Below are 14862 nucleotides of genomic sequence, written 5' to 3'. Positions count from 1 at the left end.
TAAGTTGGGGTCATTCCATAATTCAGAGCTTGGCTCACTAACCCTATACATTGAAGAAGAAGACGACATAGATTCTAGATTGGCCATTCTAGAACAAAAATTGATGATCCATAGTCTCAGAATCCTAACACTTGAGAATGTTGAAGGTGATAATGAGAAGATGGAAGGGGACGGGTCAGAATACCTCCCTCAACACACCCACTTGAGTAACAAAGGGAAGCAAGATCTGTTTGGTGAGTGGATGGATAACATAGAGCGTCTGGATAATTATGTGACTGACAAGCCCATAGATATAAAGATTGATGATGAAGCCATAGATTATTTGGATGAAGACCCCCTGGTACTGATGCTGAGGGAAGAAGGAACTTGCTGGGAGACGCTTGCCATCACTGAAGCCACAACTGAGTTGAAGAATTGGGCATGGGAGGGAGCCGCCCACCCCATGGAGGACTCCGTGAAGAAAATCAAGATCGTCAAGTTAGTCACTCTTGCTAAGAAGATCAAGATTGTTAAGCTAGTCACCCCTGCCAAGAAGATTGTTTTAGTCCCCACTAAGTCTATTTCTGCTAGTATTTATATTCCTGTTAAGTTTGTCTGTGATAGTATTATGGTTGAGTTTGATTTAATTAAGTCTATTGAGTCTGTTGAGAACTCTTTTCCTTATAATATGATTTCTTATTCTACTTATTTGTTGGCTTTGAATGTTTTTATTTCTAAAATTGGTAAGGAAACTCTTAATAATAAAGAATTAAAACAAGGACACCTAGAACCCATAAAAGAAGAAACCCAACCTATTAACCTGGGAACTGATGATGAACCTAAAATGATACAAGTGGGCAATACTCTAACGACCTCTGAGAAAGATGCATTAGTGGCACTGGTGACATAATTCAAAGAGGTCTTTGCATGGTCATACAAAGATATGCCTGAGATTGATACAGATATAGTACAACATTGCATTCCAACAGATCCAACCATGAAGCCAGTCAAGCAGAAATTGAGAAGAATGAAGCTAGAGTGGACTCTCAAGATCAAGGAAGAGGTCGAGAAATAGTATAATGCAAGGTTCCTGAGGGTAGTCAACTATCCAGAGTGGTTAGCTAATGTGGTTTCGGTACCAAAGAAAGATGAGAAAGTGAGGATGTGTGTAGACTTCCTAGATTTGAATAAGGCTAGCCCAAAAGATGATTATTTTGTTGCCTCATATTGACATCTTGGTTGACAACACAGTAGGTCATGCCTTGCTATCATTTATGGATGAGTTTTCAGGGTACAATTAGAATAAAATGGCTCTAGAAGATATGGAGAAAACCTCCTTCATTACACCATGAGGGACATATTGCTACAAGGTCATGCCATTTGACCTCAAGAATGCTGGTGCTACTTATCAACGTGCAGCCACCACTTTGTTGCATGACTTGATCCATAAAGAAGTAGAGGTTTATGTTGATGATATGATAGTGAAGTCTAAAGAGCGTGAAGGGCATATACCAGCTCTGAGGAAGTTCTTTGAAAGAATCCAGTTCTACAAGTTACGATTGAATCCGAAGAAGTGCATTTCGGAGTCACATTCGGAAAGCTATTGGGGTTTATGGTAAGCTAGATGGGAATAGAAGTCAATCCAAACAAAATCAAGGCCATTGTAGAGATGAAGCCTCCAAGGACTGAACAAGAGATCCGAGTGTTTCTAGGGAGGATACAGTACATCAGTAGGTTCATAACTTAGCTTACCATGACATGTGATCCGATTTTCCGATTGCTCAAGAAAGAAGTTCCTACAGTGTGGAATGAATAATGCCAAAAAGATTTTGAAAAGATCAAGAATTATCTGATGAAGCCACCAATACTTGTCCCACCAGTACCTGAAAAGCCATTATTGTTGTATCTCATTACAACAGATACAACAATGGGGGCTTTGCTTGCTCAATACCTAGAAGAATCTAGGAAGGAGAATGTGATCTACTACATTATCAAGAAGATGATACCTTATGAAGAAAAGTATTCACCAGTAGAGAAGACATGTGTAGCGCTTGTATGGGCAACCTCCAAACTCAGACATTATATGCTTGCCTACAAGGTCTTGTTGATTGCAAGAATGGATCCATTGAAATATCTAATGAGTCCTGCTTTTATCATAATTTGATATTAAATATGTAACTCAGAAATCTGTAAAGGGGAGAGCAATTGACGATCACTTAGCCCATTGTTCACCAGAAAAAGCTGAAGAGATCCAAGGAGACTTTCCAGATGTGGATATTATGCAGATTGGGGTGGAATTATGGAAGATGTGCTTTGATGGAGCAACTAACCAAAATGGAAGTGGTATTGGAGTTCCCCTAATTTCTCCAAAAGGGATGCACATCCCATTATCATGGGGTTATAAGCAGCCTTAGGTCTTGGAGTAAAAGAGTTAGAAGTATATGGAGATTTGGCTTTGATAATATCTCAGATTCAGAATAAATGGAAGATCATCGAAAAGAGGCTAATGCCTTATCATGAATGTCTTTAGAGGTGGGCCGTGAAATTTAGTAAGATCCAATACCAATATGTGCCAAGGATGCATAATCAAATTGCAGATGCTTTAGCAATAATGGCATCCATGATGGATGGACCTAAGGAAGATGAAACAAAACCGATAGTGGTGGAACAAAAAGAGGAACCAGCTTATTGCATGACAATAGAAGAAGATGAGGGAAAAAATGGGGAAGGTGAATGGTATTCAAACATCCTACAATACCTTAAGGATGGGACATACCCACCATCTGCAGATAAGAACGACCAATTGACCATCAGAAGGATGTCCACTAATTACATTATCTGTGGGGAAAGGTTTTACAAAAGATTATATGATGAAATTCATCTCCTTTGTGTGACCGCTAAGAAAGCACAGCAGATAATTGAAGAGGTTCATAAGTCAAGCTATGGGCCACATATGAATGCACACATACTGTCCCAGAAGATAATGAGACAAGGTTATTACTGGACTACTATGAAAGCCAATTGTGAAGTGCATATCCAAAGGGGCCATCAATGCCAAGTCCACGGAGATCTGAAACACATGCCACCTATGCCACTACATACTATGACTTCACCTTGGTCGTTTTCTACATGGGGGATATATATTATTGGGAAGATTCACCCAATTGTATCCAATGGCCATTAATTTATACTTGTTGCTATAAATTATTTCACTAAATGGGTGGAAGCTGCCTCATACAAGGTCTGAGCTCAAAGAAAGTTGCTCAATTCATTTAGACAAATATCATTTGTAGATATGGGGCACCGCATGAAATTATCTCTAACAATGGGCTGCATTTTGATAGCACAAACAAATCACCAACTAAGTTAATATGCAGTGGAAAATAAAGTTGACACAGTGATTTGTTTACGAATGGGGAAAACCATCGAGGCAAAATCTCATTAGGTGAATTTAAGGTCACCACTCCTGAGAATCCACTATTATCAAAATAAGCAGTTACAAGTATTCAGTACTTTATACCAACCTACAGTTGAACCCTTACCCCAGTACACAATTGGACTTGTTCTGTAGCGACAATCTCTCATTTTGAATGCATGACTCCCAGTACGTGACTAACCAATAGATTCGTGGATCCTAGTACGCGGCTTACTTACCAACTTAAGAAAGATGTTGGCTGCAAAGTTCTTCAGTTCATCAACACAATGAAGATCACAAAGGTCCTTGGTCACAAAACCCAATGGCGTACAAACGCAGCAGCTTCTTCAAGAGAAAGATGAACTAGGGTAAATTCTGTCTCTGGTAACAAAACTTTGCTTCACACTCGTGCAACCTTTAATGGCCCTTAAAATAATCCTTATATATGTTTAGGGTTGTGAGAAAAGAAAGCCTAAACATGTACACATAGATTAGAGTGAAATCAGATCTGAAAAACTGATTTTCATAAATCTCGATAGATAGGATATTTATCAAGCAGCTATTGAGCATCGGGCTAAAGCAGCCTTTTAAATCTCGATAGATGCTCTATTGAGCTTTAAAATCCAGCACTTCTTCACTTATTTCTTGGACAGATTTGCATGGCTTCAATGCTTGGACTTGAACTCTTGTTCCTTGAAGTATTAAACATATCCTAGATCTACCCAACTACAAGTAAAGTGTGTTTTGTCAAAGGATTAGCCAATTTTAAATGACATGTGTTCCTAACATCATTCACATATGTCCTAACAATCTCCCTTTTTGACAATCCGTGACAAAACCACAACAAAAAAATGAACATATGAGAAAAGTCATAAATCACTCAAGTCATACTCACTTGTTGAATACAATAAAATCTATTCTAACATAAACTCTTGAAAAACTTTGCAAGAAGAGAGTTCATGGAAAGAGAGACTTTGACAACCTGTATTTTTGAAACACTTTAAACAAAACTTATCACGGAATCTTAGTGTGAAATAGAAATAAAAAATTGCATACAAGTAATAAGAAGCATGTGCATAAAGAGAGAGAAAAAACAACACATGAAGAGATAGGTGAAACTGTAATAACAACCTCAATATATATATATATATATATATATATATATATCAATAATGAGTACAAGTTTTTCTATCACAATGTAAGAACAATGTATTTAAAAATAAAGAAAAGAGAAAGATACAAAGAGTCCTCACTACATCCCTTAAAGATAAAAACACTAAGCACTCCCCCTAACAAAAATATCTCCTACACTCCTATACTAACTCTCCCCTTAAGTACATGACTATTCTCATACCCAAAACTACTCCCCCTTTTTGTCACGAATGACAAAGGGAAGTCACTGAGAAGCAGTCATCTCCTCGTCGTTGGAAGAGCTAGCACTATCATCCTCATCACCATTGGAGTCACCACCATCGTCCTTATTCTCAGAAGCCTCTGAAGAAGGAGAGGGAGACTCTACAAAACCACCAAGGCGAACCTATCGTTGTGCAATACAACCGACATAGGTGTTCACCTAACATAACTCATTACTGAGAGTGTCAAGGTGAGCATCCATGCGCTGAAGCTACGCCATGATCGCCTCGAGCGTCACACCATCCGTGAAAGAAGAAAGAGCGAATGTGGATGGAGCTGAAGAAGCCAGAGGAGTCGCCGTCTCAGTCCGTGGTCACTTCGGTCGAAGATGGGCCTCACTCCGTCTAACGGTCGCCTCATCAATGGCACACATCACGAAGAAGTGATTTGACATGGAAAAGGAGACAAAAAAGTGGCGAAGGATCCTAGTGATATCAGAAGGAAAGATAAGCTTATCACAGGTCGCCGTATCCCCATATACATTTATAAGGGAGAGAATGAAGTGAGAAGGGAAGTTTATAGTAAGGTCCCTTAAGAGGGATAACAAAAATTGAGCATGAGGCTCTGTGATAGAGTTATAGTGAGACAATGGATGGAGAACGAATGTCATCACCATGTTAAGGAACCTTGGCCTTTAGGAAAGGCCGAGCAATGGGTGTTTTGATGTCCACCCCAAGATGAAGGTGTCTCACAAAATAGAGACATGGGTTCGTCTTTAGACACAACCTTAAGACGATCATAGCCGGGGTAGTTAGGATGCGCTACCCTCGGTACGTGTAGCACATCGGATATAAGATCTGGAATGACTACAATGTGCGTACCTCAAACGCAAGTGATAAAATGAGGTATAGAATAATCAAATCCATGCATATTGGAGTAAAACTCCTGTATGATCATGGATGGACAAGTGACTGGGACGTCACATAGTGACTCCCAACCCCTATTGTAGATGACAGTGGGAAGGTCAGTATCGGAAAAGTCCGATAGGATAACTTGGCGTTTTAAATGAATGCCTTGTCGAGAAAAGTTCTCCGAGAAGTCCTTGCGAGCTTTCTCATCACGGAACCGAACGTGAGAAAGGGTAGAATCAGAAGTAGATGCCTCGGAAGGGAGTGGATTTACGTTTAGGTGCCATGATGCAGACTAACCGAAAGAATGAGAGAGAGAGAGAGACAAGCAGAAAAGTACTAACACAATTAATATCAAAAGATAGAAAAAGAAGGTACGTACGCATAAAAAATGCATGAACATGTGATATGCAACAATAAAAACATCATGGGCTCAGCCCAATCCAAACCTACTAGCACACATCATTGCAGCAAGGTAAACACACATCTAAAATGCATGAATCTTTGTTAAATTTGCATATGTGATGCAATGCATTAACTTTTTAAGATCATTTGAACAAAACCCATCCCAAAAGTTTTGCAAAAACCTCATTAATTTTGAAAAATCCCAAAATCTTTCAAAAACCCCAAAAGTTAAGTCAAAAAGATGAAATGCATGATATATGAAGGAATGAAGATCATACCAGATGAGGAAAACACCCTTGAGACCGCAGATTGAGTGGGGAAGATGAAGATGTTGATTGGGAAGTGTTTGGGGGAGAGAAAAGAGAGTTTCCGTCGAGAGAAATCAGAGAGAAATGAGAGAAAATCGCACTGAAGCCTATATATAGAAATCATAAAGCTTGATGGATCGAGAGGTGTCGAGCTTTAAATCTCGATGGATAGAGCTATCGAGGAGCTATCGAGAGGTGTCCACGGTAAAAGAACCTTAATGGATCGAGAAGCTATCAAGGAGATAGAAACTTTCTCGATGGATCGAGAAGCTGTCGAGAAGCTATCGAGACAAATTCTTAAAAACTTTGATGAATCGAAATTGCGATAACAGTTGTCGAGAAAGGAAGATCAAGAGGCTCGATAGATAGCCTAGCTGTCGAGAGGTATCGAGAAGCTGTCGAGATTGCTCAAAAACAGTTTTTCAAATAAGATAAAAACACAGACATGAATGCAATCAAACATGCTACTTAACCAAGGATCCAAACAACATTTTAAGCTCTCAAAAACATCTCATAACAAAAAAATTTCAAGCATATAGTTCCAAAACAAACACACACACTAGACAAGTCGAACCAATTTTATATTTAAAAAATAAGTGAGCATACATTAACACATGTATTCCTTGTAATGGCCAAATCACATTGTACTTGCACATGTATTAAAAGTAGAAAAGAATGTTGCGTGTTGTGTGTAAAAACATCGCAAGATTGCACAAGTGTCTACATGTTATGACGATTTAAGATATGAGCAAATCAATTTAACTCACACTTGATCATAACTGCTTGATGGGGACTATCACCTTCGAGGTACATCCTATAACTCCCATATCTCCTAGAAGACACACTTGCAATCATATATAAAGCATATTGATTCCTTTTGCTTTTATTTATTTATTTTTTTGCATATTTTTCTTTTTAAGCAAACCATGCATGGGTATATAAGAGAGAGAAAAGAAATAATTAATTATGTTAAACTTTTGACATTGCACTTTTGCTATGCCAAAGCATACAGATGTCATTTCATGATTGGCGAGCAACAATGGTGAGATTGTTATTTATGCCTTTCTCTTAGGATTATTTTCTCTTTCCTGTCAAAAAAAGTGATACGAGTGTTAAGTACAAGAGATTACTTAATCTTACTCATCACAAAACACGAGCCACAAAGCTCACTTGCTCAGTCGTGCATAGAAATGCTCATCTAAGCTATAAAAGACACAAAGTTTAGAAAACTTTGTTTCAATGGCCATCCAAGGTACACAAGTACCAATGTACACAAAACACACACTATTTTTGTATTTTTATGATTTTTTTTTCAAATTTTTTAAGAAAAACAAAAGCAAAATTGAAAACAAAAACAAACAAAAACATGTTTAACACAGCATATTATAAAAACTAGATGCAAATGCATGAGGAAGGATGAGAAGAAGAAAAGATCAATCCATGGAGATAACACCGATGTTTTGACGAAGGAATTCAAACCGTTTGCTATCAAGAGGTTTGGTGAACAAATCAGCCTTCTGATCATCAGTATGAATGAAATCAAGAGTGAGGGTACCATCTTCAACAAGCTCACGAATGAGGTGATGTCAAATCTTTGTGTTTAGTTTGAGAATGTTGAACACGATTTTTAGAGATATTGATGGCACTGGTATTATTACAATAGATAGTGAGATGTTCTTGACGAATACCATAATCAAGGAGGAGTTTTTGCATCCAAAGAAGTTGAGTGCAACAGCTACCGGCAGCGATGTATTCAGCCTCTGCAGTGGATAATGAGATGGTTTTTTCTTTTTGCTCATTCAGGAAACAAGATTATTACCCATATAAAAACAACCCCCCGAAGTACTCTTTCTATCATCAGCATTCCCAGCCTAGTCAACATCAGAATACCCAGCTAAGACATTATTTGTGCCCTTGCTATACCACACACCAAAATCGGCAGTGGTTTTGACATACTTTATGATTCTTTTCAAAGCAGTCATATGGGATTCTTTGGGATTAGCCTGATATCTAGCATACACTCCCACACTATAACTAATGTCAGGTCTACTAGCAGTAAGGTAAAGAAGACTACCTATCATGCTTCTATAAAGAGACAGATCGACACTTTTTCCCAACAAATCAATAATGAGTTTAACATTTGGGCTCATAGGGGTTCTAACAGAACTAGCAGATTCCAAACCAAACTTTTTCACAAGATTTTTAGCATATTTAGATTGAGATATGAATATACCTGACTCTTGTTGACAAATCTGCAATCCAAGGAAGTGATATAACTCTCCAATCATGCTCATATCGAACTCGGCTTGCATGAGTTTGGAGAAACCATGAGCAAGTTCATCCTTTGTTGACCCAAAGATGATATCATCAACATAGACTAAAGTAACTATCAACTTGCCGTCTTCCCTTTTGATGAAGAGAGTTTGATTAGCCTTTCCTCTTATAAACCCATGTGAGACTAAGTATTGTGTGGGGATCAATGAATCCTTTTGGTTGAGCCACAGAGACATCTTTTTTAAGGAACCCATTTAAGAAAGCAGTCTTGACATCCATTTGGTAAAGCTTGAACTTCAAATGGACTCCATATGGGCTACTGGAACAAATGTCTCATCATAGTCCCCTTCATCCATTTGAGAGTATCCTTGAGCCACAAGATGGGCCTTGTTGTGGACCATGTTACCCTCCTCATCAGTCTTATTGCGAAAAATCCACTTTGTGCCAATGATGGGCTCACCCTCCGGTCTAGGTACTAGAATCTAGACATCATTCCTTTGAAACTAAAACAGTTCATCATGCATAGCTTCAACCCAGTTTTCATCTAGAAGAGCTTCCTCAACCTTGGTGGGTTCAACTTGCAACAAATAACAAGAATATGACACAAAGTTAGCAACACATTTATCAACTGTACGTTTCCTTAGTGTAAGTTCATTCATGTTTTCCACAATAATTTTAGGAGAATGATTCAGCTTAATTCTGGAGGAGGGTCCTTTCTCTTTATGAGATTCAGAATCAGGTGAGGTAGATATGTCTGCTGAACCTTCTACAACACTTGGAGTATTGGGAGTACTTGGAGATGCAGGCTCTTGATCAACAAGTTCTTGAACGTCCTTAGGCTTGGGAGGAAGAATTTCTTTGGGGATTTCCTCACTAATTTTCTTAGAATCGGACTCTGAAGCTTCATCGATAACAACATTTACAGTTTCCATCACATTCTTGGTTCTCTTGTTGTATACCCGATAAGCCTTGCCTGTAAAGGAGTATCCCAAAAATATTCCTTCATCGCTTCGGGAGTAAAATTTTCCCACATTCCCTCTATTATTGAGAATAAAACAAGTACTTCCAAAGATTCTGAAATACTTAACATTCGGCTTCCTTCCCTTCCATAGCTCATAGGGAGTCTTTTTGGTACCGGGTTTGAAATACACCCTATTAACTGTATGACATGCAGTGTTGATGGCTTCTCCCCACAAGTTTCTAGCTACATCCTTGTTGTGCGACATGACTCTAGCCATCTCCTGAATAACCCTGTTCTTTCTTTCTACTATACCATTTTTCTAAGGAGTAATAGGAGCAGAGAATTCTTGAAATATACCTGATCTAGTGCACAAAGACTCTATGTACGAGTTTTCGAATTCTTTACCGTGATCACTTCGAATTTGATCAATCTTTAAGCTCTTCTCATTTTGCAATCTTGTGCACAAGGCTTCAATGTGCACAAGGCTTTAATGTGCTCAAAAGCATCTGACTTGGATCTTAGAAAAATGACCCAAGTGTACCTAGTGAAATCATCTACCATAACCATGATGTATCTCTTCCCACCAAGAGACTCGATTCTAGTTGGACCTATGAGATCCAGATGTAGTAGCTCCAATGGTCTAGATGTAGCGAATGTCTGAGTGCTTGGATGTTTAGCTTTTGTCTATTTCCCAAGCTGGCATGGTCCGCACACAACATTTTTCACTCTACTGAGCTTTGGCATCCCCAACACTGATGTTTGTAACTAGCATGTCCCATCCTTTGGTGCCATAGATCTTTATTTGGCAAACGAATACTATTGCACACAATATCAGCATTAGGGACCAGACCATAACAATTGTCTAGAGTGCGAACACCACTTATGATTTCCAGATTCATCCAACATAAGACATTTCCCTTTTGAGAATAACACCTTAAAGTCTTGATCACATATCTGACTTATGTTCAACAAGTTCACTCTCAGACTTTCTACATATAGCACATTTTCAATGTCTAGCAGTCCAGGTAGAGAGATGGTTCCCTTTCCTTTAAGTTTTGATTTGCTCCCATCACCTAAAGTGACATTACCACATTTCTTAGACTCAGAAACCTTAAAGAAAGAGCGGTTTCCAGTCATGTGTCGTGAGCATCCACTGTCAAGGTACCACAAACATGTGTCCATTACCTTGAACGTAGACTTCATCATAAAGTACACCTCATGCTTTGATGACAAATCTGTAGGAATGGTATTCTCTTTCATCTGCCATTTATGGACAAAGCCTTTAACCTTCACTCTTCTCAGATGAACTCCTCTGCACATTTTCATTCTGAGGCAGTCTAGTTTCTTCTTTGTCATATTAAGATCTTTTTCAATCATCATCATGATAGCTTTCAAATAACTTTTAGACTTGCATTTTCTGAGAAACTCAATTAAATAGAGATTACACAAACAAGATGTAATTGAAATAAAAGATCTTTTCTTGCCAATAGCAGCCATGACAACAGGGCTTAATAGATCTCACAACAAAGATTAACCCTAATCAGAGTGTGCCTACTCTGATACCACTTGATAGGCCAAGAATGTATTGAGCCCTTGTGATAAATTAACTGATTAATTAGCCAAGTTAATTAATTAATTCAATTAACATGCAAAATGCGTGGTAGGACAAACAATTCACCAACTAACTTAATATGCAGCGGAAAATAAAGTTGACACGGTGATTTGTTTATGAATGGGGAAAACCACCGAGGCAAAACCCCACCAGGTGAATTTAAGGTCACCACTCTCGAGAATCCACTAGTACCTTATACCAACCTATAGTTGAACCCTTACTCCAATACACAATTGGACTTGTTCTGTAGCGACAATCTCTCATTTTCAATGCACGACTCCTAGTATGTGACTAACTAATAGATGTGTGGATCCCTATACGCGGCTTACTCACCAACTTGAGAAAGATGTTGGTTGCAAAGTTCTTCAGTTCATCAACACGATGAAGATCGCGAAGCTCCTTGGTCACAAAATCCAACGTCGTACAAACGCAGTAGCTTCTTCAAGAGAAAGATGAACTAGGACAAATTCTGTCTCGGTCACAATTTACATGAACAAAATAATCCTTTGATGGCCCTTAAAATAATCCTTATATATGTTTAGGGTTGTGAGAAAAGAAAGCCTAAACATGTACACACAGATTAGAGTGAAATCAAATCTGAAAACTGATTTTCATAAGTCTTGATAGATAGGGCTGTTGAGCATCGGGCTAAAGCAGCCTTTTAACCTCGATAGGTGCTAGCTATCGAGTTTTAAAATCCAGCACTTCTTCACTTGTTTCTTGGACAGATTTTCATGGCTTCAATACTTGGACTTGAACTCTTGTTCCTTGAAGTATTAAACACATCCTAGATCTACCCAATTACAAGTAAAGTGCGTTTTGTCAAAGGATTAGCCAATTCTAATTGACATATATTCCTAACATCATTCACATATGTCCTAACACATTTCAAAGGAGAAATAGAGAAGCTGCTACGACAGTTCAACATTCAGCACCACAAGTCTTCACCTTACCATCCTCAGACTAATGGATCAGTTGAGGCTGCAAACAAAAATATAGGGCGAATCTTGGAGAAGAGCACAAAAAACTACAAGGACTGGCACCTACAGTTACGCTATGCACATTAGGGGTATGGAACATCAATTCAATCTTCCACAGGAGCCATTCCTTATTCATTGGTGTATGAGATGAAAGTAGTCCTCCCCATTGAAATGGGTGTTCATTCATTGAGAACAGTGTTAGAGAGTGAAATCCCTGAAGTAGACTGGTTGCAAAGCATATATGACCAGTTATGCATACTAGATGAGAAAAGACTCAAGGCCCTGTATCACATTCAGGGCTATCAAAGGAGGCTCAGGAAAGCTTTTAACAAAAAAGTGAGAACCAGAGATTTGAAGATGGGAGATTTAGTGCTAAAAGAGATCCGAGCCTCGAACCAAGATGCAAATGGGAAATTCAAGCAAAATTGGGCAGGCCCATACATTATCAAGCAGATATACTCTGGAGGAGCAGTAAGGTTGATGGATTTAGATGCAAATCCTTTCACCAAGCCAACCAACATGGATCAATTGAAGAAGTACCACGTCTGAGGTGGTAGTCTCAAAATACCACATTTGGAGTGGTTGTAAATTATGCTACCTCCATTCATAGGTTTGTTTTAAAAAAGAAAAAAAGAAAAGAAAAAAAGAGAGGGGGTAGGTTGAAAACTCGAAAGGGCAATCTACGCAACAAGAGAGTAAAAAAAAAGAGTGTGAGAGAGTCTGTTAGGTTGAAAACCCAAAAGGGCGGCCAAGGCAAAAATTAAGGCAAATAAAAATGAACTACATGATGACCTAATCCTTCTACCAGGCAACCATGCATTGGTCCAATCACAACTTTCCCAAACCCACCATTGGCCTATTAAGCAATTTTTGTTCCAAAATTCAACCATTCCATTAAACTATGTCATTACACAAAATCCAAAAAACCAAACCCTAAATAAAAAAATAAAAAAAACCCCAAAAACATGAACCTTAAATAGTTACCTTAACCTGCAAGTCCTAAATAATTCCTAAACATGAGAATTTCACATCAACTTTTAAAATAAACATGTTCAAAGCCAAAAATAAAATGATCATTTTTTCTTTAGTCTTTTCTCTTTGGGTTGACTATTGCTTTCATCTATGTTGAATACTTTGTCATCTGAGTCCCTCCTTTTAGATTCATAATTGTCAGTCTCGTGTCTTTCTCGGTTGTCTCTGAGGAATTGTTTTCTCATAGCAATCATGTTAGCCTCTTTGTCACAATCTTGTTCACTAGCCAGTTAGAGTATATTGTAGTCATCTTGTGAAAGTGAACCTTGACAAAAGACTGATCCACTTGGTCAGCCATCTCCAAGCCCAACAACATGTTCCTTATAGAAGTAGGATTTGTGTCCACAGGAGTGAAAGGTTTTTTTCCTTTTCCACCGGGCATTCCTTGCTCATATTGGAATTGCCTCAAGAGTCTATCCGCCTTATAAAAAGTTGCCCTCCTTAATCCAACTATGAAGATGTGATCAGAACTTGGAGACCGTAGTAGAGGAGGTGGACACTTCCACCAATAGCAATTCCATCGAATTGAGGCATTGGACTTCTTGTTCAAAAATTTCACCCAGTCACTCTTAATTTGGCACTCAATTTTGATGACAGTCCTACTAAGAAAACTGCTAGGACCATGATTACCAGCTGTAGGCCTGGCAATCATAACCAGTAGTTCCATCAGCCATATTTGCAAAGTTAAGAGAATCCCAAGAAAGTTTTGAGACTCTCCACCATGAAATACAGAGTCCAGTCCTAGAAGAGTTTCTGCCAAGATCAGAGAAACAAGATTATCACCATCCTTAATTTGAATTACAACACTTATGGCTTGAGTATCCACAAAGCCAGGCCTTCTAGAGCAAAGTAAGAATTTTCCCACAAAGCAGAGAGCTAAGCCAAAATTCTTCTACATGTTGTCAACCACTTTGTAAGAGCGTTTATTGATCAATCTGGAAAGAAGCATATGAATATTCACCATATGTCCTTCAACCATGCTACTAGTAATGGAAGTAGGAAGACCTAGAGCATTAGACAAAGATTCCCTATGCCTGGGATCACAGGAAACTGCTACGAATTTCTTGCTTGGATCATAGCCCAGATAGCGGAAAATTCTTCAATGTTGGGCAGAGTTCAGCAGTCTTAAACTGGAACACATGATCTTCATGATCCTAGAATTTCACAGTCTCACGAAGGAAGTCTCACTTGATTTTGACATTCCTCAAAGCCTTAATTCCCTCTAAAAGTTTCATAGGATCCCGGTGGTGTGATATAGTGCCATTTGGCACTCTAAATGTGCTGAACGACACTTAGCTCCACTGATGCTCATTTGTGTTGTTTTGCATTTTCAGGCACTTTTTAGGTCCATTTTTTACCCTGTTAACCACTCGAAAAGATTTTTTTGGTTAAACTGGGGCATTCAGACATGCCTAACTCAAGATAAGGTTAAGTTGGTATTACAAGATTTCATCAGATGAACTCTAAAATTGTCTCATTTAAAGTTCCAAAAAAAGATCAAAAGCAATTCAAAGGAAAAAGAGCTAAAGGTTAAAATTAATAAAAATTTGTCTAAGAAACACTTCTCGTTTTTGCAGGAAAAGTTAAAAACACAAATTAGGCATCATTGGGACTTTGGATCCGCCTGCGCGAAGA

The 14862-nt window shown here is 38.5% G+C and overlaps 1 protein-coding gene across 1 annotated transcript; it reads left to right on the top strand.

Annotated features, from left to right (window-relative positions):
- The first annotated feature begins 12366 nt into the window (after window positions 1–12366).
- LOC142616611 (uncharacterized) lies at window positions 12367–12744 on the top strand. Its single transcript, XM_075789428.1, has one exon. The coding sequence runs from the start codon at window positions 12367–12369 to the stop codon at window positions 12742–12744; it is 378 nt and encodes a 125-aa protein (XP_075645543.1).
- Window positions 12745–14862: the final 2118 nt, after the last annotated feature.

This window comes from Castanea sativa, chromosome 11 (assembly GCF_040712315.1).
Source record: "Castanea sativa cultivar Marrone di Chiusa Pesio chromosome 11, ASM4071231v1".
NCBI lineage: Eukaryota > Viridiplantae > Streptophyta > Magnoliopsida > Fagales > Fagaceae > Castanea > Castanea sativa.
This window is presented reverse-complemented; position numbering and strand designations above follow the sequence as displayed.